This window comes from Salmo trutta, chromosome 17, assembly GCF_901001165.1.
Source record: "Salmo trutta chromosome 17, fSalTru1.1, whole genome shotgun sequence".
NCBI lineage: Eukaryota > Metazoa > Chordata > Actinopteri > Salmoniformes > Salmonidae > Salmo > Salmo trutta.
Window position 1 is genome coordinate 55,180,862 of NC_042973.1, and position 24,414 is coordinate 55,205,275.

The 24,414-nt window shown below is 42.7% G+C and overlaps 1 protein-coding gene across 8 annotated transcripts in view; it reads left to right on the forward strand.

The window, feature by feature from the left end:
• LOC115152437 (pleckstrin homology domain-containing family A member 5) overlaps window positions 1–24,414 on the forward strand; it is a 103,381-nt gene that overhangs the window by 75,033 nt on the left and 3,934 nt on the right. For 4 of the 8 annotated variants that reach the window (XM_029697319.1, XM_029697321.1, XM_029697320.1 and 1 more), the window contains 7 exons: window positions 2,001–2,101; window positions 3,568–3,683; window positions 8,164–8,536; window positions 12,351–12,571; window positions 22,015–22,287; window positions 22,494–22,758; window positions 22,995–23,300. In XM_029697319.1, coding sequence (XP_029553179.1) covers window positions 2,001–2,101; window positions 3,568–3,683; window positions 8,164–8,536; window positions 12,351–12,571; window positions 22,015–22,287; window positions 22,494–22,758; window positions 22,995–23,168 — 1,523 coding nt within the window. In that variant the 3' untranslated portion in view covers window positions 23,169–23,300. Of the gene's footprint in view, window positions 1–2,000; window positions 2,102–3,495; window positions 3,684–5,634; window positions 5,733–8,163; window positions 8,537–12,350; window positions 12,572–22,014; window positions 22,288–22,493; window positions 22,759–22,994; window positions 23,301–24,414 lie in introns of those variants that run through there. The other 4 variants (XM_029697323.1, XM_029697318.1, XM_029697324.1 and 1 more) reach the window with 4 other exon arrangements.

Below are 24,414 nucleotides of genomic sequence, written 5' to 3' on the forward strand. Positions count from 1 at the left end.
TTTCAGTAAGATTGGATTTTTAGCATTTAAAGCAATGGTTATCAAATGTACTGCAGTGATGAAACGTAAGTCACAGAAAATTGAGGTGCTTTTTTTCCATGGGCTGATATTTCTTCTGAGCAGCAGTCCCTGGCAGCTGCGGAGAGGTATTTGGGTGTGCGAGACTTGATGTCAGAAGAGTTACAGGGTGTGTTATTAAGTCCCATCCTATCAGACTGTTGGCCTGAGGTAGGATTAAGTAGATTTAAATAGTGGAGTAGGTTTTTAGTGAGTGTAGGGTCAGATGGTAGGGTATTTGTTGATTTATTATTATTTATATATTTTTTTCAAGCAAAGTATAAGGGATTTGTAGTCCAGTCTAGTTTGTGGCAGTAATGCAACATTTATTGGATGCCTACCACCATTAAACCTCATCGAAGAAGAAGAAGACTTTGAACTGGACATCTTTGAAAAGCAAGTCAGGCAAAGAGCTAATTTTTGTCTTAAAGGGGCAGTGTTGTATTTTGAGACAGGCTTGAATAAGCTAAGTAGCCAATAGGCAGAGGGTAGAATAATTTGTCTGTTTCTCTGTAATAATGGTATGGGAATAATAATGCATTTTATTTTGTAAAGTGGTTTCTTGCATCAAACAACACAATATTTCCAGTCACCTCCTTGTCTGAAGGACAAGTTGAGAAACAGGTTAATGTCAAGCCCTGCATGTTTTTTTTCTTCCAAAAGTCTCTTGAAATGTAGGCCTACATTGAACACCACACATTGATTGCAACCGTAGGCTGAATGAGGAAGGAATTTTAAAGCTATTTTGGGTGTCAGGGAAAATGTATGGAGTAAAAAGTACATTATTTTCTTTAGGAATGTAGTGAACTAAAAGTAAAAGTTGTCAAAAAAATAAATAATAAAGTAAAGATACCCCAAAAAACAACTTGAGTAGTACTTTTAAGTATTTTAACTTAATAAGTACTTTAAGTGGCCAATGTCATACAACAAATGTCAACTCCTGGACTTTGCTAAACGGCATTGGCACTTGGATTGAAACTGGTGCTTTGGTCAGACGACCAAATAGAGCAGTTTCGTTGCTAGCTTGGGGGCAGCGGTGAGTGGTAGAGTAAGAGAGAAACAGAAACAGTTTTAAAACAAACCAGTGATTCCACAGGAAAATGGTAAGTAATACATCAAACACACAGAGCCCTTTGAACAGCAGGTATAGCTTACATATAGTTTGGCTGCATCTGAAATGGCACCCTATATGGTGAAATTTGGGACGCATCCATAGTCTAGGTCAGGGATGGGCATCTCCAGTCCTCCGGGGCCGGATTGGTGTCACACTTTTCCCCCAGTTAGTGTGAAATCTCATTTACTGCACTTTACTGCCTTATGGAGATGGGGAGAGAGGGAGGGAGGGAGGGAGGGAGGGAGGGAGGGAGGGAGGGGAGGGAGGGAGGGAGGGAGGGAGAGAGAGAGAGGGAGAGTGAGTGAGAGAGAGGCTGGGAGGGAGAGAAGGATGGAGAACAAAACAGGCTGGAGGACACCGATCGATCCTGGAGCCAGGCCTCCCAGTCAGAGCCCCAGGACAAATGGTTTCCATCCACTTCCTACCACAGAGAAAACACGCTTCGCAGTACACACACACACACGCGTGCACACACACACAGGAACACACACTTGATTAAGTGCACACATGCACGCAAGCACACACACACACACACACACTTCCACCCAGTATGGTCTCTCAGCTGGATGTAATACGGCTTAGCGAAGGGTTATCGCTCTGCTGGAATTTAATCAATGGATATATGCTAATCTCTTTCCCTGCCTGTCATTTAAATCACTGGGTAATCTCCTTAATATGATTTTATATAATTATCCTGGTGAGGAAGAGGGATTTGTTTCACAGCAGCAATAACTGCATAGACAAACTTCTGAAAATGATAAAATAAGGATCTACTCTACAGATGAAATACAACTCATCTTTGTTTCCTGTTTGTTTTTGTTTCCTTCAGATGAGAAAGAGGAGGGTATCCTCGGCAGCATCCTCCTGCCTAGCTTTCATATATCTATTCTGTCTGTCGACGACCACATCAACAGGAAATATGCCTTCAAGGTCAGTACTTGTTTTCATTCTTTTGTCAAATTGTCGTTTGGCTACAGTGGTTGATTATTTTTATTTGTTGTCTGAGATTCCAGAGCTAAGGGGAAACGAGTGAGAGATTCATTAGGAGGTGAAAAATTCAAGTTTGTTTGATATATAAAAAAAGAAATGTGAGAACAAGAAGAAAAGAGTGAGTTTAGTCAAGGATTAAGAGGGAAGAGAAAATGTTGTTTTTTTCTGGCGTGTGCTGCCACTACTTTAAGCATTGTTAGTAAGCTAAGAGTTTAGTCTTGATCAAAGAGAGGAAAAATAAGGCTGTTTTATCTGCCATCTGCTGCTACTGCTATAGAGAATTGTTAGTAAGCAGCAGGAGCCACCTTCAGCTCTAGAGCCTCGGAGTCCAGTGGCAGCCAGTCCATAATTTTATGGCATCTCTCTCGGTGCTGTGGCTTTCTCTCTGGTCGGGTTCCTTTCCAAAGCCACAGAGAGAGACGAGGGTTCGGCTCAGCCCTGCCAAACAGCACAGCCACACAGACTCCCAGCAGTCTTCCCAAGGTCTCTCTAACCAACCACACATACTCAGTTTCCATCTCCTCAGAAAGAGGAGGAGGGAGGGAGACAGATCATGGAGGAAGGGAAATGAAAGGGGAGGAGGAAGAAAACAGAGCTGTGCATGACCCCTGTAGTTCTTAGGAATAATAATAGCAATATTTTACATAACTCAAAGGAAATGGAATGACGTTATGCCAATCATATTAAACTCTCCATATTCCTGTCTCTTTGTGGCAAACATGGCAGTTTCCTAAGCCTCTTATTCCTCACTAACTGTTGTTACAAACACATTTTTGGATGACACAGGAATGGCTGCCTTTAGTCTTCAGTCCCTGGTAAACAGAATATTGGTATTACTCAATGTGTTCGTGTCTGTCTTTCTCTCTCTGCTGTCTCCTTCTTCCATGCACACACTAACAATGCCTTTGTTTGTCTACTGCGAGCGGATCTTGAGTGAGGAGAATCAGCAGCCTGTTTACCAGTCCAAGTGTTGCATGGTAAGTCCTGAGTCCTGATTCCGTAATGTAGTGGTATACAAATCTGATGAGTCATGGGTTTAGATGTGTTTGGCCTACATGGTGGTGTGGATTTTATTATGTCAGGATATAATTATGTCAGGATGATATTATGTCCTAAAATATGCTTTCTATGTGTCCTAAAAAACCCATTCACACCAGCAGGAAGAATTGAACTAGTCAATGATGCTGTCAGAACAAATTAACTGAGATTGGTTTGTCCATCATTGATAAGAGAAGATGCTGCTGTAGCAAACTATTCTGACTGACTGTTCACATATACAGTGTTGGCTTTAGAACTCAAATAAAGCCAGAGTAAAAGAGACCACATCCCAGTTGACTCAACTAACCCGCTTCTTGCCCTTTCTCTCTTCTCTTCCAGGTCTCTTCTCTTCGACTCTGTTCCGGCAGGCGACACATCCCAACATGCGAACGTACTACTTTTGCACAGACGCAGCCAAAGACATGGAGTCATGGATGAAGGTGATGACAGACGCTGCCCTGGTGCACTCAGAGCCTATCAAGAGGTTTGTACTCAATCAATCAATAAGTGACACTTCGTTTCCTATTCAGTTGAGATGTCAGTACTGAGTAGTAACAAAACAGAGACCCTATTTCCCATTCAGTCGAGCTGTGAGGCTCAGTCTATACTGGACAATTGTCTTAGTCAATTTAGCTACTGAACTTGGAGGAATAGTTTAATTGGATCTCAGACAGTGTTTGAACGGTGGTAACCTCCTAAATAGAAATATTAAGGAGCTGTTCTGTTTTACTGTTATTTGAACTCTCTGAATTGCTTTCCTCAGCATGTAGTTGATTAGGGAAGGGTCTCATCCACCTCAGCATATTCCAGTCCTCTAGAGTGAGACTGAGTGATACAGAAAACGCTGGCTCTTCCCTGTTGCATAACCTGGCTATTGTCAGAGGATAGGGGTGTGTATGTACGATGCCGGTGTAGCGTGAAGGATGCATTAGCTACAGTACAAACTGGACTGACTGACTGACTCAGTGTGTGTGTGCAGCTTGTGTGTGTGTGTGTGTGTGTGTGTGTGTGTGTGTGTGTGTGTGTGTGTGTGTGTGTGTGTGTGTGTGTGTGTGTGTGTGTGTGTGTGTGAGAGAGGCGTCATGTGAAGGGATTAAGGGGATTTAGAGTGAAATAACAGTAACCTGGCAACCTTCCTCAACAACGCTTCCTCCTCTCTACACGGCAGAACAGCGTGCGTGTGTATCATCTACCTGGCAGAGTGAAGTGGAGGCCTAAATGGTGAAGTGATTTTTAATTAAATGAAGTTATGTGATGGTGTCTCTGGCTGCAGTCCTCATGGAGATACGATAGCTAATTGAGCAGGTGACACCGGAACAACTCTGCTGCTAAATCGAAATAAAATTGTTTTGGTTGCATACACATATTTTGCAGATGTTATCGCGGGTGTAGCGAAATGCTTATGTTCCTACCTCTAACAGTGCAGCAATTCTTAACAATACAAAACAATACACTCAAATCCCAAAAATAAAAAGAAGGAATTAAAGAATATAGAAATATTAGTACGATCAATGTCAGAGTCCGAAATATACACGGCATTCGGAAAGTATTCAGACCTCATGACTTTTTCAACGTTTTGTTACATTACAGCCTTATTCTAAAATGTATTAAATTGTTTTTTCCCCTCATTAATCTACACACAAACCCCATCGTGACATAGCAAAAACAGGTTTTTATACATTTTAGCAAATGTATCACTAATAAAAAACAGACATACCTTATTTACATAAGTATTCAGAACTTTTGCTTTGAGACTCGAAATTGAGCTCAGGTGCGTCATGTTTCCATTGGTCATCCTTTAGATGTTTCGATAAGTCCAGCTGTGGTAAATTCAATTGATTGGACATGATTTGGAAAGGTGCAAACCTGTCTATATAAGGTCATACAGCTGACAGTGCAGAGCAAAAACCAAGCCATCAGGTTCTACAGCTGCACATCGAGAGCATCCTGACTGGTTGTATCACTGCCTAGTATGGCAACTGCTCGGCCTTCGACCGCAAGGCGCTACAGAGGGTAGTGCGTACGGCCCAGTACATCACTGGGGCCAAGCTTCCTGCTATCCAGGACCTCTATACCAGGCGGTGTCAGAGGTTGTTGTCCAAGCAGCACATGGCCAGGTCTCTGACCTGCTCCCTGTAGGCTGTCTTATCGTTGTCTGTGATCAGGCCTACCACTGTTGTCAGGCCTACCACTATTGTGTTATCAGCTGTATGTTGATATTGTCGTCGTTCAGCCACGACTCTGTGAAGCAGATTTTACAGTTTTTAATGTCCCGTTGGTAGTTTAATCTTCCGTGTAAATCGTCGATTTTATTCTCCAAGGATTGCACGTTTGCTAGCAGAATGGAGGGAAGTGGGGGTTTATTCGATCGCCTATGAATTCGTAGAAGGCAGCCCACTCTTCGGCCCCTCTTTCTCCGCCGCCTCTTCATGCAGATCACAGGGATCGGGGCCTGTTCGCGAGGAAGCTGTATAACCTTCGTGTCGGGCTCGTCAGATTCGTGTAAGGAAAAAAAGGATTCTGCTAGTCCGTGGTGAGTAATCGCAGTCCTGATGTCTATGCTCTTTTCGGTCATAAGAGACAGTAGGGGCATCATTATGTACAAAATAAGTAAAAAAATAAGTTTTTACAACGCAAATAAACAAACAAAAAAACACAAACGTCTGCCTTCCTCTCCTGCGCTAACAATACTTCAACATTGTTGCATGTTGCGTTTATATTTTTCTTCAGTTTACACAGGGCAGCAGTCTATAAAGTGCAAGGTTGAGTACCAGGTGGAAGCCGGCTAGTAACAGTGAGTAAAGTTCAGGGCAGGATACTGGGCGGAGGCTAGCTAGTGGTGACTATTTTACAGTCTGATGGTCTGGATACAGAAGCTGTTTTTCAGTCTCTCGGCCCCAGCTTTGATGCAGCTGTACTGTCTCCACCTTCTAGGTACTGAGGTGAACAGGCCATGGCTCAGGTGGCTGAGGTCCTTCCTGTGACACCAGGTGCTGTCAATGTCCTGGAGGGCAGGCAGTGTGCCCATGTTAATGCGTTGGGCTCTGGAGAGCCCTGCGATTGTGGATGATGCAGCTGCCGTACTAAGTGGTGATACAGCTCAAAAGGATGCTCTTAATGGTTCATGTGTAGAAATTTCTGAGGGTCTTACGGGCCAAAACAAATTTCTTCAGCCTCCTGAGGTTTGAAGAGCCGCTGTTTTGCTTTCTTCACCACACTGTCTGTGTGGATGGACTATTTTAGGTTGTCAGTGATGTGCACGCCTAGGAACTTGAATCTTTTCACCATCTTCACTGCGGGCCTGTCGATGTGGATGGGGACGTGCTTCCTCTGCTTTTTCCTGAAGTCCACGATCAGCTCCTTCGTCTTGTTGACGTTGAGGGAGATGTTATTTTCTGGGCACCACTCTGCCAGGGCCCTAACCTTCTCCCTGTAGGCAAATGGCACTTTAGTCTATTTATTTGTCTCATCCCATCTCCTCTACTGCTTTTGCCCTTTTTCTTACCTTCTCTTACTCTTAAAACCCGGTGGTACAGTCTTAAAATCTGGCTCTTGTAATTCAACCAAAACGTCCCAATATGTTGCTTTATCTTGGAATGCATAATAACCTTTACTTTATTTGTACCCATTGTACCTCTACTCTAGTTGTTTTAGCATAAAACCTTTCATACAGCCATAAAACCACCCAGAAGTAAACAACCTTAAATACAACTACCTCGCAGCCTTTCTTCCAGCTAAATATACTCCTGATCAGCCAGTCAGTGGTGTGTAATGCAGCAGAAACATGCCTGATGAGGTCATGCAGACAAGGTTTTCATAGGGCCCTATGCGACTTCCATAGTCCTGAAAGAGACACAGACAGGCAGAGGGAGGGAAACACATTATGTTGCTGGCTACTGCCATTAAACGCCAATGGCCTGAGTTTGGAAACTGGGACGGCTGTCAAACAGATTGGTCTCTCTCACTTTTTTTTCTCTCTTATCTCTGTATCTCTGTGTCTCTATCGCACTCTCTATCTCTCTCTCTCTTAACACTGAGATTCCCACGCTGTGTCTTCCAGTGGATTGCCTTTGTTGATGTGACCTTCAGCTCATACAAGGCAAAGGACCAATGGTATCCATTACCTTGAGAGAGCCAAGGCACCAACCTGTTTAACAGATATGTGTGCGCACCTGCATGTGTATCTGTGGAACTCATATGGAACTGCATGAGTGTGTGACCCCAGAGAGGTCAGGGAGTGGTTGCCAGCAGGTCTGAATGAGCGGCAGCACCTTCCGGGCCTGTCAGTCTGGACTGGAGTCAGAGCCAATAGTTTATTGGTGTGTCAGAGATGGATCCCGGGTTCAAATACTATTTAAAATATTTAAAATCCTTTGAGTGTTTGCTTTAGTCTGTCTGTAATGCCAGTTGGGCGGAATTTGCACTTCTGTGACTATTCTATTGGTTCCATTGTGCCAGGCAAGCTCAATCAATTCCAGATAAAGTACCAGTATTTGAAAACATAAAACATATTATTTGAACTCAAGTCTGTCTCAGAGCTGCTGCCCACATATTATAAAGTATGGCTGAGTGTCAGAGAGGTAGGTTCTATTATGGTATATTCTGACTGGATAAAGGACCCAATCATTGCATCTGTGGAAACGCTGACATCGGTTTCCAGAGTTTCCCCAGTGCTTTATGTAAGGCTTTGCTTGGCTGATTTAGTTATTGGTCTCTATGTGGGGTGTTGCTCCCTTCTCTCTCTCACTCTATCCTGTGCAACAGTATCTTGATTGTATCTTGGATCTTGGATCGTTGACTTTGCTCTCCTGTTATTCTCTCTCATTCCTCCCTCTCTCCATACCCCTCTCTCCTCATCTTCCTCCTCCTCCCCTCCTCTTCCTCTTACTCCTCCCCCTTCCTCCTCCTCCCATCATATCCCATCCTCCTCCTCCCATCCTCTCTCCCTCTTTCCATCTCTCCAGCAGGTTACTAAAAGTAGAACAGTGCCGTCCACAGGACATCAGTAACCACATTACCCAGAACCACCGACCAGTCCTAACCCGACCAGTGATCCAGAACAACGAGCGGAACCAAGCTGAGGCTGAGCGGGTACGGGTACTTTACACTGTTGCTGCCGTAACCACAGTAACCTCCACCAAGGAGAAGGGGAACAGGAAGCAGTGTGATGCGGAGCGCTACGGTTTCCAGAAAGAAGGGGCAGAGAGAGACCGTCCGCTTACTAAGATCAACAGCATCAAACTACAGTCGGACCAGGCAGCAGCTGTTGCTGCTAACATCAGAGATGGATCCCCACGACAGGCAGACACACCAGACGGGCTCTACAGATCCCCGCAGGTGAACACAAGATATACAAATGGACATAAGAACCAGTGGTGGAAAAAGTACTTGAGTAAAAGTAAAGATACCTTAATAGAAAATTACTCAAGTAAAAGTGAGTCACACAGTAAATTAGTACTTGAGTAAAAGTATAAAAGTATTTGGTTTAAAATATACTTAAGTATTAAAAGTAAAAGTATGAATAATTTAAAATTCATTATATTAAAGCAAACCAGACGGCACAATTTTCTTTTTCTTTTTTTTTCGGATAGCCAGGGGCACACTCCAACAGTCAGACATAATTTAGAAATGATGCATTTGTGTTTAGTGAGTCCGCCAGATCAGAGGCAGTAAGGATGACCAGGGAGGTTCTGTTGATAAGGGTATGAATTGGACCATTTTCTGTCCTGCTAAGCATTCAAAATGTAACGAGTACTTTTGGGTGTCAAGGAAAATGTAAGGAGTTAAAAGTACATTATTTTCTTTAAGACTGTAGTGAAAGTAAAAGTTGTCAAAAATATAAATAGTAAAGTACAGATACCCCAAAAAACTACTTAAGTATTACTTTAAAGTATTTTTACTTACACCACTGATAAGAATAGAGCGCTAGCTTGAAGTCAGCCATACCTACCTAACAACACTGTTAAATGAACACTTAAGCTGTGACTGACCCTGATATTTATTCTATGATACTGATCAAGACTGTCCCTGATGATCAAGACTGTCCCTGATAGCATTTTCAACACATACACTATACAGTACCAGTCAAAAGTTTGGTCACACCTACTCATTCAAGGGTTTTTCTTTATTTTTACTATTTTCTACATTGTAGAATAACAGTGACATCAAAACTATGAATAGCACATGGAATTATGTAGTAACCAGTCAATCCAAAACATTTCAAGAACTTTGAACTTTTCTTCAAGAGCAGTCGGAAAAACCATCAAGCGCTATGATGACCGCCACAGGAACAGAAGACCAAGAGTTACATCTGCTGCAGAGGATAAGTTCATTAGAGTTACCAGCCTCAAAAATCATCAATTAACTGCACCTCAGATTGCACTTCACAGAATTCAAGTAATAGACACATCTCAACATCAACTGTTCAGAGGAGACTGTGGGAATCAGGCCTTCATGGTCGAATTGCTGCAAAGAAACCACTACTAAAGGACACCAAAAATAAGAAGAGACTTGCTTGGGCCAAGCAATGGATATTAGACTGGTGGAAATCTGCCCTTTGGTCTGATGAGTCCAAATTTGAGATTTTTGGTTCCAACTGCCATGTCTTTGTGAGACGCAGAGTACGTAAATGGATGATTTCTGCATGTGTGATTCCCACCATGAAGCATAGAGGAGGAGGTGTGATGGTGTGGGGATGCTTTGCTGGTGACACTGTCTGTGATTTATTTAGAATTTAAGGCACACTTAACCAGCATGGCTACCACAGCATTCTGCAGCGATACGCCATCCCATCTGGTTTGCCCTTAGTGGGACTATCATTTGTTTCTACAGGAAAATTACCCAAAACACACCTCCAGGCTTTGTAAGGGTAATTTGGCCAAGAAGGAAAGTTACGGAGTGCTGCATCAGATGACCTGGCCTCCACAATCACCCAACCTCAACCCAGTTGAGATGGTTTGGGATAAGTTGGACTGCAGAGTGAAGGAAAAGCAGCCAACAAGTGCTCAGCATATGTGGGAACTCCTTCAAGACTGTTTTGGTTTCTACATGATTCCATATGTGTTATTTCATAGTTTTGATGTCTTCACTATTATTCTACAATGTAGAAAATTGTAAAAATAAAGAAAAACCCTTGAATGAGTAGGTGTGTCCAAACTTTTGACTGGTACTGTATTTACAAAAGTAAATAATACAAAGAAAAAACCAACCATAATTTTTTTAGTTTTTGTACCATCTTTGAAATGCAAGAGAAAGGCCTACATGTATTATTTACCCAGGTGCAATGTAGATTTTGGCCACTAGATGGCATCGTTGTATGTGCAAGGTTTTAGACTGATGCAATGAACCATTGCATTTCTGCTAAAAATGTTGTATCAAGACTGCCCAAATGTGCCTAATTTGTTTGTTAATAACTTTTCATGTTAAAAAATGTCCACTCTCCTCAAACAATAGCATGGTATTCTTTCACTAATAGCTACTGTAAATTGGACAGTGCAGTTAGAGTGAAAAGGATTCAAGCTTTCTGCTGATATCAGATATCTCTATGTCCTGGAAAGTTTAGTTGTTACTTACAAACTCATGCTAATCGCATTAGCCTACTTTAGCTCAACTGTCCCATGGACGGGACACCGAACCCAAAGAAGTTATTAAATGGGTTTCCATGGCCGAGCAGCTGCACACAAGCCTAAGTTCACCATGCGCAATGCCATGCGTCGGCTGGAGTGGTGTAAAGCTTGACGCCATTGGACTCTGAAGCAGTGGAAACGCGTTCTCTGGAGTGATAAGTCACACTTCACCATCTGGCAGTCTGACTGCCGAATCTGGGTTTGGCGGATGCCAGGAGAACGATACCTGCCCCAATGCATAGTGCCAACTGTAAAGTTTGGTGTAGGATGAATAATGGTCTGGGGCTGTTTTTAATGGTTTGGGCTAGGCCTCTTAGTTCCAGTGACTGGAAATCTTAACGCTACAGCATATAATGACATTCGAAACGATTCTGTGGTTCCAACTTTGTGGCAACAGTTTGGGAAAGGCCCTCTCCTGTTTCAGCATGACTATGACGCGTGCACAAAGCGAGTTCCATACAGAAATGGTTTGTCAAGATCGGTGTGGAAAAACTTGACTGGCCTGCACCAAGCCCTTATCTCAACCATATCAAACACCTTTGGGATGAAATGGAACGCCGACTGCGAGCCAGGCCTAATCGTCCAAAATCAGTGCCCAACCTAACTAATGCTCTTGTGGCTGAATGGAAGCAAGTCCCCACAGCAATGTTCCAACATCTAGTGGAAAGCCTTCACAGAAGAGTGGAGGATGTTATAGCAGCAAAGGGGGAACCAACACCATATTAATGCCCATAATTTTGGAACGAGATGTTCGACAAGCAGGTGTACACATACTTTTGGTTTTTGTGGTGTAGTTCTGCGCTATAGCTCAAATCAGAGTTAGATTATTTGTTACATTGTATTTTTTTCATTTGGTCCAGTTGGTTTCACATTCTCTTTGGTCTTCCAACAACATTCTGGAGGAAAACAGTGTAATAGGCGCTCTAACTGCGACGTGCAGGGCCTAGGCTATATTCAGTAGCCTATGTCCCCTGTATAGCCCCGGCCACCCCTAATTATGCACTCATAAAGGCACTGCTACTCACAAAATGTTTCAAAGATATCAAGTTGTGATAATGTGTAATCAAATGCTTACAGACAAACAATCAATATTACTGCAAGCCTCTTGTTCTTTTCCTGTGTTTGGTCCCGACTGCGTTCACACCTGCAACGAACCTTACCATGGTACAAATGGAGAATGACCGAGACCACTAATTTTGAGTGAACCACAGTGCGACTTTTGGTGCTCTTCTGAGTGTGGATAGTGTGTTCACACCAGTCCAAACATACCGAACTAAGGGGGTAAATGCACCAGAGTTTGGTAAAACCGCTCCAAAACTATTTGGTGTGAAGGCCCCCTTAATGATATAAATTCTATTGCTGTTGTTTCCTTTATTGGTATACTCTATTTTATGTAATTTTTATTAGTTGAAGCATTGTTCATTGTAAATTGCAGCTGTAGTTATTTATTGTAAATGTCAACCATTTCAAGGAGAGCTTGTGGTATTTCTACAATGTGAGAATAATCTTTGAACTTCGAACTCTAGGTGAATGGGTCTGGGGACCAGAGCCCAGGGGAGATGATGGTCCACCCCGAGCCCCACCAGACCCCCTCCATCCTGGGTAGCATGACCCCTACCACTCCTACCCCCCAGTACCCCCAGCAAGAGCCTGAGCCCAGGGCCCTGACCAGGACCAGCTCCATGCAGCAGCTGGAACAGTGGGTCCGCACACAGAGAGTACGCAACCAGGACGACGACGCTAGAAGGTGGGTGGGTGGGTATTTTCTTGGTGTCCCAAGATGTTATCTCAGAGAACTTGAAATGTGTATGTATTCCTGGACTGAACAAATAATTCCAGAATAGAAAGTCAATTCAGAAGCCTATACAGTAAAGACTGCATGAACTGCCTCAGTTCCTTCAGTTCCGGTGCATTTTTATTTATTTCTTTCAATATTTGTGATCACTACAAGTAGTGTGCATGACTTGTTTTGCTTTATTTTTTACACATTGTTCACTGACCTCTCTAATACTTTTTCAGACCCACAAAATAGTGTGATAGCGTCCTCTCTCTGATCCAAACCCTTTTATAAATGTAAAGCCCTCTGTAGTTTCCTACTTTTTGATTCCAGTCACACTGACCAGACCAGAAGACATACGGTAGGCCTACCATTGATGCCAAATGTATGAGAGTCTGCTCCTGTCTTCAGTGCAGTAGAGGTTATTGTAGGACAGTCAATTGTGTATTGTTCTTTGTGGACTGTAAGAAAAATGGATCAATACAGTATTCTTCTTCATATAGCCTGTATCATCTGACATTAGAGGAAAGATAGGGGTGAATTTGTCTTAGTCCTGTTAGAAATTCTGAATCATGCAGCAGCCCAGCACGTGTGTGTGTGTGTGTGTGTGTGTGTGTGTGTGTGTGTGTGTAGCCAGTCAGCAGGGATCCTGTTTCTTTCGCTGATCATTAGCTAGCAACCTTACCAGCGCCTTTAGCACAGTTCAGTCTGAATAAGCTTTTTATTTTTACAAAACACTACAGTTTAAAGCACCTAATTTTTTTAAATAAGAATGACAATTGTTATATCTACTTTCAGTAGACATCCATTATTTTAAGCCACACATATTTGGCATGAACTATGACATCTCCCCGAAACCAAGCAGGCAGCAGCATTTGCAAACTCTACAGTTTAAAGTGTGTATTAAAGTGAGAATAGTCATTCTGCAATATGAGATCATTGCTGGGTGTTTGGATTTCAGTATTGTGCTAAATCTGTACCTTGAGCCAAAGAGAACAGATAGGAACTCATAAATCATTCATGGTAATGCAGTAAACCACAGAGCTGCAAGAGGTAAACAATGACAGTACAGTGGGCAGAGGACGAGAGATGGACTGACTAACCAACTGCTCATCTGGGCAAGTTGGTGTTCATTAGGCACCAAACGGAATAAAATGGACTGAAACAGGGAGGAATTATCTGGACTCTGGTCTAATAAGAAAAGCATTTTTTTTTCATTTTCAGATTCAAAATGTTTTGCTACTGTGCCTTACTGAACACAACCCAGGGCTTGCCCACTTAATTGGGGGAAGAATGCTCAGCTGACCCATCCTGCCAGATCCTTCAGAGCATCTCCTCATCTTAATTTTGGCTATGGCCTGATTTCTCCATCCAGACAGCAGCCACTTAAATGTTTGCTCCATCTGAACTCCTACTTCTCCAGCAGTGTGTGTTTGTGTGTGTGTGTGCGCGTGCGTGCTCTGTTTACCATTACTGGGCATAAATGGTCTCCATGCCTCACCCCACCCCGCTCCACTGCAGCAGTCACACATGATGCTTAATTTCCACTGAGTTCAGTAGCAGTCTCCAGTCTCTAGTTGCGTTATCCAGCATCTGTAAGTGAGGGTAATAGGCTGCTCTCTGGCTATCTTTTTTTTCTGTCTCTGGCTATCTCTCAGTCTCTATCTGCACTGTCTCTGACCTGTCTCTGACCAAATATTTTTGGTTGGTATTTGGCTAAAGGGTGTTTCTTCTCTTTCCTTTCAAGCATGCCGGTGTGTGCGCACGTATTCTCACACACTTCACACTTCTCAAACACCATGGTGTGTATATCATATCTGTTACACACACACACACACACACATGGGTTATGGCAGCTGACAAATTATTCAAATGAACAGTGGCTAATGGTTCATAGCACAGATGAACTCACCACAAGGTTGGACAAAAAATGTCATCTGGATTTCAGCTAGGAAAATGTGTCGTTAACAGTGTGTGTATGCACTCGCTCCAGGAACAGAGCATCACTGCCGTTAGATGCGTCTCTGACTGTGATGTTGGCAGTCTGTTACTTTGTTAGATTCACACCCCCAGGATAGTGGTGAGAAGTTTTACAATTAAAGCTGCTTGCTGTTAGCTTGTATATAAAGTTTCATAGATACAGGGTTTGTTAAGGAGAGGAAGTCTTTAACTCTTCATTGAGTGTATTTGTCCTCCAGGGATGTGTTTTCTTCATCCTCTGCATACAGCGCATTCGGAAAGTATTCAGACCCATTGACTTTTTCCACATTTTGTTAGTTTACAGCCTCCTTCTAAAATGTATAACATTGTTTTTTCCCTCATTTAATCTATGTACAATACCACATAATGACATAGCAAAAACAGATTTTTAGAAATGTTTGCAAATGTATTAAAAATAAAAAACTGAAATCACATGAACATAAGTATTCAGACCCTGTACTCAGTACTTTCTTGAAGCACCTTTTGGCAGCGATTAGAGCCTTGAGTCTTAATGGGTATGACACTACAAGTTTGGCACATCTGTATTTGGCGAGTTTCTCCAATTATTCTCTGCAGATCCTCTCAAGCTCTGTCAGGTTGGATGGGGAGCGTTGATGCACAGCTATTTTCAGGTCTCTCCAGAGATGTTTGATCGGGTTCAAGTCTGGGCTCTGGCTGGGCCACTCAAGGACGTTCAGAGACTAGTCCTGAAGCCACTCCTGTGTTGTCTTGGCTCAGTCCAAAGAGTTCAATCTTGGTTCATCAAACCAGAGGATCTTGTTTCTCATGGCCTGAGTTCTTTACGTGCCTTTTGCCAAAATCCAAGCGGGCTGTCATGTGCCTTTTACTGACGAGTGGCTTCCGTCTGGCCACTCTACCATAAAGGCCTGATTGGTGGAGTGCTGCAGAGATGGTTGTCCTTCTGGAAGGTTCCCCACAGAGGAACTCTGGAGCTCTATCAGAGAGACCATCGGGTTCTTGGTCACCTCCCTGACCAGGGCTCTTCTACCCCGATTGATCAGTTTGGACGGGCGGGCAGCTCTACGAAGATTCTTGTTGGTTCCAAACTTCTTCGATTTAAGAATGATGGAGGACACTGTGTTCTTGGGGACCTTCAAAGCTGCAGAAATGTTTTGGTACACTTCCCCAGGTCAGTGCTTCGGCACAATCCTGTCTCTACAGACAATTCCTTTGACCTCATGAATTGGTTTTTGCTCTGACATGCATTGTCAACTGTGGGACCTTATGTAAACAGGTGTGTGCCTTTCCAAATAATGTCCAATCAATTGAATTTACCACAGATGGACTCCAATCAAGTTGTAGAAACATCTCAAGGATGATCAGTGGAAACAGGATGCACCCAAGCTCAATTTCGAGTCTCATAGCAAAGAGTCCGAATTTTTATTTTAAATGCATTTGTAAAAATATCTAAAAACCTTTTTTCTCTTTGTCATTAAGGGGTATTGTGCGTAGACTGATGAGGATATATATATATATATATATATTTTTAATATATTTTAGAATAAGGCTGTAACATAACAAACTGTTTAAAAACTCTGAATGCACTGTATATCACTGAAATTGACTTACAGCCCAAATCAAAATTCTCTATATACTGATGTAATATGTTGTCAAATCAAATCCAATCAAATTTTATTGGTCACATACACATAGTTAGCAGATGTTAATGCGAGTGTAGTGAAATGCTTGTGCTTCTAGTTCCGACAGATGACTTATTAGATATTACTGCACTAACAATTTCACAGCTACCTTATACACACAAGTGTGAATGGATGAATACGAATATGTACATATAAATTGTTAAGTTCTTATTTTTCAGAGTAAATAACCCACGGACGCTAGAAAAGCTTTAACCAAGTTGAATTCTTCCCAAAGCTCTGTACAGCTGTATTCTGACAACCCAACATTTGTCCCATCCAGATATTTATGTCCCACTTATTAAGGCACTCCTCCTTCTCTCCAATCCTTACATTTTACGGCTCTACAGGAAGATAATAAAGAGGGTAACAGGATACCAAACCTTTATTACACTCTTAAAAGAATCTGTCCTCACTTCCTGACCTCAACCCCTCCTTCATCTAATCCACAGATGTCCATTTGTCTCCTCTGTATCGACACATTGCTCTCCTCTTGTCACCCAACACATTCCACAGCTATCTGTCTTTCTACAGAGACCCAGTCTCTTTCACTCCTTAATATACTATGCATCTGATCTATCATGTCTTTAATATCTCAATGTTCAAAATGTCGAATCCAACTAAATATATGGATGAGCGATGGCCGTGCGTTATTGGCAAGATGCAGTAGATGGTATAGAGTACAGTGTATACATATGAGTTGAGTAATGTAGGGTATGTAAACGTTATACAAAGTGCCATTGTTTAAAGTGACTAGTGATACATTTATTACATCCAGTTATTAATTATTAAAGTGGCTAGAGATTTGAGTCTGTGTTGGCAGCAGCCACTCAATGTTAGTGATGGCTGTTTAACAGTCTGATGGCCTTGAGATAGAAGCTGTTTTTCAGTCTCTCGGTCCCAGCTTTAATGCACCTGTACTGACCTCGCCATCTGGATGATAGCGGGGTAAACGGGCAGTGGCTCAGGTGGTTGTTGTCCCTGATGATCTTTTTGGCCTTCCTGTGACATCGGGTGATGTAGGTGTCCTGGACGGCAGGTAAGTTGCCCCCGGTGAAGCGTTGTGCAGACCGCACTACCCTCTGGAGAGCCTTGTGGTTGAGGGCGGAGCAGTTGCCGTCCCAAGCGGTGATACAGCCCGACAGGATGCTCTCGATTGTGCATCTGTAAAAGTTTGTGAGTGTTTTCGATTACAAGCCAAATTTCTTCAGCCTCTTCACCAGCTGGGGGTGGTCCGTCACAAATTCCAGGACCCAGTTGCACAGGCCGGGGTCGAGACCCAGGGCCTCGAGCTTAATGACAAGTTTGGAGGGTACTATGGTGTTAAATGCTGAGCTGTAGTCGATGAACAGCATTCTTACATAGGTATTCCTCTTGTCCAGATGGGTTAGGGCAGTGTGCATGGTGATTGCGATTGCATCATCTGTGGACCTATTGGGGCGGTAAGGAAATTGGAGTGGGTCTAGGGTATCAGGTAGGGTGGAGGTGATATGATCCTTGACTGGTCTCTCAAAGCACTTCATGATGACAGAAGTGAGTGCTATGGGGCGAGAGTCATTTAGCTCAGTTACTTTAGCTTTCTTGGGAACAGAAACTATGGTGGCCCTCTTGAAGCATTTGGGCACAGCAAACTGGGATAGGGATTGATTGAATATGTCTGTAAACACACCAGCCAGCTGGTCTGTGCACGCTCTGGGGACACGGCTAGGGATGCCGTCTGGGCCGGGAGGCTTGCGAGGGTTAACACGTTTAAATGTTTTACTCACGTTGGCCACTGTGAAGGAGAGCCCACAGGTTTTGGTGCGGGCTGTGTCAGTGGCACTGTATTGTCCTCAAAGCGAGCAAAGAAGTTGTTTAATTTGTCTGGCAGCAAAACATCGGTGTCCGCGACGGGGCTGGTTTTCTTTTTGTAATCCGTGATTGACTGTAGACCCTGCCACATACGTCTCGTGTTTGAGCCGTTGAATTGCGACTCTACTTTGTCTCTATATTGACGCTTAGCTTGTTTGATTGCCTTGCAGAGGGAATAGCTACACTGTTTGTATTCGGTCATGTTTCCGGTCGCTTTGCCATGATTAAAAGCAATGGTTCGGGCTTTCAGTTTTGCGCAAATGCTGCAATCAATCCACGGTTTCTGGTTAGGGAAGGTTTTAATAGTCACTGTGGGTACAACATCCCTGATGCACTTGCTAATAAACTCGCTGAACGAGTCAGCGTATACATCAATGTTGTTGTCTGAGGCTATCTGGAACATATCCCAGTCCACGTGATCGAAGCGATCTTGAAGCGTAGAATTCGATTGGTCAGACCAGCATTGGGGCGGCAGGTAGTCTAGGGGTTAGAGCGTTGGACTAGTAGCCGAAAGGTTGCAAGATTGAATCCCCGAGCTGACAAGGTAAAAATCTGTTGTTCTGCCCCACTGTTCCTAGGCAGTCATTGAAAATAAGAATTTGTTCTTAACTTCTTGGGGCTATGTGGGACGTTAGCGTGCCACCCGTGGCGCACCCTATCAACAGCAGGTGCATTTCAAGAGCGGCAAATTTGAAACCAAATAAATGTCAAAATTCAAATTTCTCAAACATACAACTAACTTACAGCCTTTGAAAGATAAACATCTCCTTAACCTCTCTGGGGTATGTGGGACGATTTCGTCCCACCTACGTAACAGCTACTGAAATTCCAGTGGCGCGATTTTTGAATCGTTAGAAATACTATTACTTCAATTTCTCAAACATATGACTATTTTACAGCTATTTAAAGAAAAGAATCTCGTTAATCTAACCCCACTGTCCGATTTCAAAAAGGCTTTACAACGAAAGCAAAACATTAGATTATGTCAGCAGAGTGCCCAGCCAGAAAAAATCAGACAGCCATTTTTCAAGCTAGCATATAATGTCACACAAACCCAAACCACAGCTAAATGCAGCACTAACCTTTGATGATCTTCATCAGATGACACACCTAGGACATTGTGTTATACAATACATGCATGTCTGTTCAATCAAGTTCATATTTATATCAAAAAACAGCTTTTTGCATTAGCAGATATCAAAATACTTAAACTTACATGCAAAATACCTGCTGTTAACTTTAAAATTATTGGAATGAATTATCCAAAGAGTGTAAAGAAGATTTTCAGTTCATTGACCCAGGTTCAGAAAACGCATAACCCCCGGCAAACTTCCGTTGAATTTACTAACAGTTTGCTAAATTACTCACGATAAACGTTCACAAAAAGCATAACAATTATTTTAAGAATTATAGATACATTACTCCTCTATGCACTCGATATGTCCGATTTTAAAATAGCTTTTCGGATGAAGCACATTTTGCAATAATCTAAGTACATAGCCCGGCATTACAGGGCTAGCTATTTAGATACCCACCCAGGTCAGCATCCACCAAAATCACATTTCCTATAAGAAAAATGTTCTTACCTTGCTTGTTCTTCATCAGAATACACTGCCAGGACTTCTACTTCAATAACAAATGTTGGTTTGGTCCCAAATAATCCATCGTTATATCCAAACAGCGACGTTTTGTTCGTGAGTTCTAGAATGCTTCTTCACGGTCTCGCGCATGGCGCATTGGCGTGTCAAAAATGTCTAAATATTCCATTACCGTACTTCGAAGCATGTCAACCGCTGTTTAAAACCAATTTTTATGCCATTTATGTCGTAGAGAAGTGATAATATTCCGACCGGGAGTATGCATTGAGCCTAAACAGCCGAATAAAATTTCTCCTCGGGAGCGACTCATGCACGCGCATCATTCAAAGGTCCTCTGAGCATCCACTTACAAAAGGCGATAATCTGTTTCAACCTGAGGCTCCCTCGTAAACCTTCAGTTATTTCGCGGGCTCTGAGAGCCTATTGGAGCCCTGGGAATTGTCACGTTACAGCTAAGATCCTTACTTTTCAATAAAAAGATGCAAGACGCACGACTCCTTGTCAGACAGGGTACTTCCTGCTTGAAACCTTGTCAGGTTTTTGCCTGCCATAGGAGTTCTGTTATACTCACAGACACCATTCAAACAGTTTTAGAAAATTCAGAGTGTTTTCTATCCAAACCTGAACAATAATATGCATATTCTAGCTTCTGAGTTGGTGTAGGAGGCAGTTAAAAATGGGAACATATTTTTTCCAAAATTCTCAATACTGCCCCCTACCCCAAACAGGTTAATCTAACCACGTTTTCCGATTTCAAAAAGGTTTACGGGGAAAGCATAAAGTTAGGTTATGTTAGGAGAGTACATTGACAATAGCTGTGTGTAGTGTATTGTCGATTCAAAGACAGACGTCACCAAAACCATAAAATCAGCTAAAATTATGCACTAACCTTTTACAATCTCCATCAGATGACACTCCTAGGACATTATGTTAGACAATGCATGCATTTTTAGTTCTATCAAGTTCATATTCATATCTAAAAACAGCGTTTTACTATGGCGTTGATGTTCAGGAAATCGTTTCCCTCCAATACCGGCAGTCAAGTCATGACAACAAAATAATTAATTAATATTAGAAAACATTGGTAAAATATTATATTGTCATTCAAAGAATTATAGATTTACATCTCTTGAACGCAATGGACTTGCCAGATTTAAAATTAACCTTACTGGGAAATCACACTTTGCAATAATCTGAGCACTGCGCCAGAAAAATACGCATTGCGATACAGACTAACCGCCATGTTGGAGAGATCTAAAATCGAAAATACTATGTAAATAATGCATTACCTTTGATTCTCTTCATCAGATGTCACTTCCAAAGAATCCCAGGTCCATAACGAATGTAGTTTTGTTCAAAAAAGCTCATCATTTATGTCCAAAAACCTCCGTGTTGTAGCACATGATCTAAGCCAGCCGGACTTCACTTCACTTCAAGAACGGAAAAAATATATTTACGTTCGTTCAAACATGTCAAACGTTGTATCGCATAAATCATTAGGGCCTTTTTTAACCAGAACATGAATAAAATTCAAGGCGGACCATTGGGTTCTCTTTTAAAACGTTTCGGAATGAGAGTACCCACCATCAACTCGCACGCCAGGTGTCTAATGGGCCATCACGTTCCATGGCTCTTCTTCAGTCAGATCTCACTGTAGAAGACTCAAAACACTTTGTAAAGGCTGGGGACATCTTGTGGAAGCAATAGGAAGTGCCAAAATATTCCTCAGCCCCTTTGTTTTTCAATGGTATAGGCTTAAAGTCAATTCAACACATCAGGTATCCACTTCCTGTCAGAATCTGTCTCAGGGTTTTGCCTGCCAAATGAGTTCTGTTATACTCACAGACACCATTCAAACAGTTTTTGAAACTTTAGGGTGTTTTCTATCCATATATAATAAGTATATGCATATTGTAGTTACTGGGTAGGATTAGTAACCAGATTAAATCGGGTACATTTTTTTATCCAGCCGTGAAAATACTGCCCCCTATACCCTAACAGGTTAACAGGTGTGTCTTCTTAAAAGTTAATTTGTGGAATTTCTTTCCTTCTTATTGCGTTTGAGCCAATCAGTTGTTTTGTGACAAGGTAGGGTGGTATACAGAATTTTTTTATCCAGCCGTGAAAATACTGCCCCCTATACCCTAACAGGTTAACTGACTTGCCTTGTTAAATAAAGGTAAAAAAATATATATGAAAACAGACCTGAGCATGGGCGTTTCCTGTTTTTGTTTCTGTCTATAGGCTGGGAGCAACAAAATGGAGTTGTGGTCAGATTTGTCTTGATCACAGCTCTGATCCTCCTCTTTCTCTTCTCTCTTCTCAGTATCATGTCGTACCAGACCCTGCCTAGGAACATGCCCAGCCACCGGGCACCTCCAGTCATGCCCCACTGCGGGGACCCTGGCTACCGTACCTTACCCAGGAACAGCATGGTGCGGCCGGACAGTATCTGCAGCATGTCCCCTACCATATACGACCAGGCCCTAGGCATGGGGCTGGGCCTGGGGATCTCGCCTGCAGACAAGAGGCGCTCCATGAGGGACGACACCATGTGGCAGCTGTACGAGTGGCAGCAGAGAGTGGGCTACACTCCCAGGTGGGCATGAGACTTTAGAAATATAATTTCTAGAATTGGAATTCCCATTCAAGTTAATGTTCTGTATGCTGGACCGTCAGCCATATTGAGTGTACCCATGAGTGCACCAGTCAAATTGCAGCGGTTTGAATTGGAATTTCCATTGACTTCCTGAATTGACGGAATTGAAATGAAATGTACCCTAAGCAGTATAATGTCACACCTAGCCCCAGACCAACGTCGTCCACGCCCGGGCCATACGGGACCCTGCCCAGCCCCAAGACCATGATCAACTTGTCTGAACACCAGGGTGACAGTCACCAATCTATCCCCCCCTCGCCTTCCCACGGCTCCTTGTACATGTACGGGGGCTACTCGCCCCTCCGCTCCTCCTACAACCACAGCTCCACTAGGTCAGAAGTGGGCTTGCCTGTATACCAGGGGGATATCACTATAGACAGGAGACACAGCAGGACATCCCACCTCAATAAGGTGAGAGGACTAGTATGGACCTGGGTCTTCTAACACCTGACTGTATTCATTATTTTTGCAACATGACATGAGTATGAACAATTCTTATTGAACAATTGCAGGAAGTTCCTCCATGGTCCAGTCTGTTTTCATCCGTTTGGTGCCTAATGAACACAACCCTGGCCCGCAATGGGGATGTATGCTTGCTGAACATTCCCCTGATTGAATACAACCATGCCTCTCTCTCTCTTCTCCAGTATGCCTACCCGCCTGACAGGAGGCCAATGCCAGCTGGGATCCCTGTCCAGACCATCACTGCCCAATCTCTGCAAGGCAAAACAGTCAGTTCACTTCCCTCTCTCTTTCCTTCTTTCCCTCCCTCTCCTCCCTCTTGTCTGGTCTGGCCTACTGTACCCTGCCCTTGGCCTTGATATACAGTCAGGCTCACTTCTGTGATATATCGTCTACTTATAACACTTAGAACACATTTAAAATGGATTGGTTGATTAAAGTAAGGAAATAAAGTATGTTTTCCAAGCACTAGCTGCAGTTTTGGAATAATAGATGTGTCTCATCTATTTTATGCTTTTTGCAAACTGTGCAGCTACAGTGTGCCTAGGCAGGTTCCAGAATGAAATATGCAACCAAAACATTCTTTTGATGAAGGCAAATAGCGTATTCATTAGTCAAAGGGACTACTTTTTTTAATGATTAACAAAAGCCTGCCTACCAAGTTTAAGCTCATAAATCAAACACAGTGCAAAACAAAAATGCACCAAATCCATGTACAGTTGAAGTCAGAAGTTTACATACACCTTATCCAAATACATTTAAACTCACATTTTCACAATTGCTGACATTTAATCCTAGTAACAAATCCCTGTCTTAGGTCAGTTAGGATCACCACTTTATTTTAAGAATTTGAAATGTCAGAATAATAGTAGAGGGAATTATTTATTTATGCTTTTATTTCTTTCATCATATTCCCAGTGGGTCAGAAGTTTATATACACTCAATTAGTATTTGGTAGCATTGCCTTTACATTGTTTAACTTGGGTAGCCTTCCACAAGCTTCCCACAATAAGTTGGGTGAATTTTGGCCCCTCCTGACAGAGCTGGTGTAACTAAGTCAGGTTTGTAGGCCTACTTGCTCGCACACGCTTTTTCAGTTCTGCCCACAAATGTTCTATAGGATTGAGGTCAGGGCTTTATGATGGCCACTCCAATACCTTGACTTTGTTGTCCTTAAGCCATTTTGCTACAACTTTGGAAGTATGCTTGGGGTCATTGTCCATTTGGAGACCCATTTGCAACCAAGCTTTAACTTCCTGACTGAAGAGATGTTGCTTCAATATAGCCACATAATTTTCCTGCCACATGATGACATCTATTTTGTGAAGTGCACCAATCCCTCCTGCAGCAATGCACCGCCACAACATACTACCCCCGTGCTACACGGTTGGGATGGTGTTCTTCTGTCAGGGGTGCATACTGGCGGCAGAGAAGTCAGACGCAGGAGAGCAAAAACTGTGTTTCCAATGGCTCAGTTTGATAATCAACTCCACCAGATACAAAACAATAAAATAAATGTGTACATAACCTGATGCACACCAGAACATAACGTGCACAGGTACTGACAACAAACAATTACGGACAAGGACATGGGGGGGTACAGAG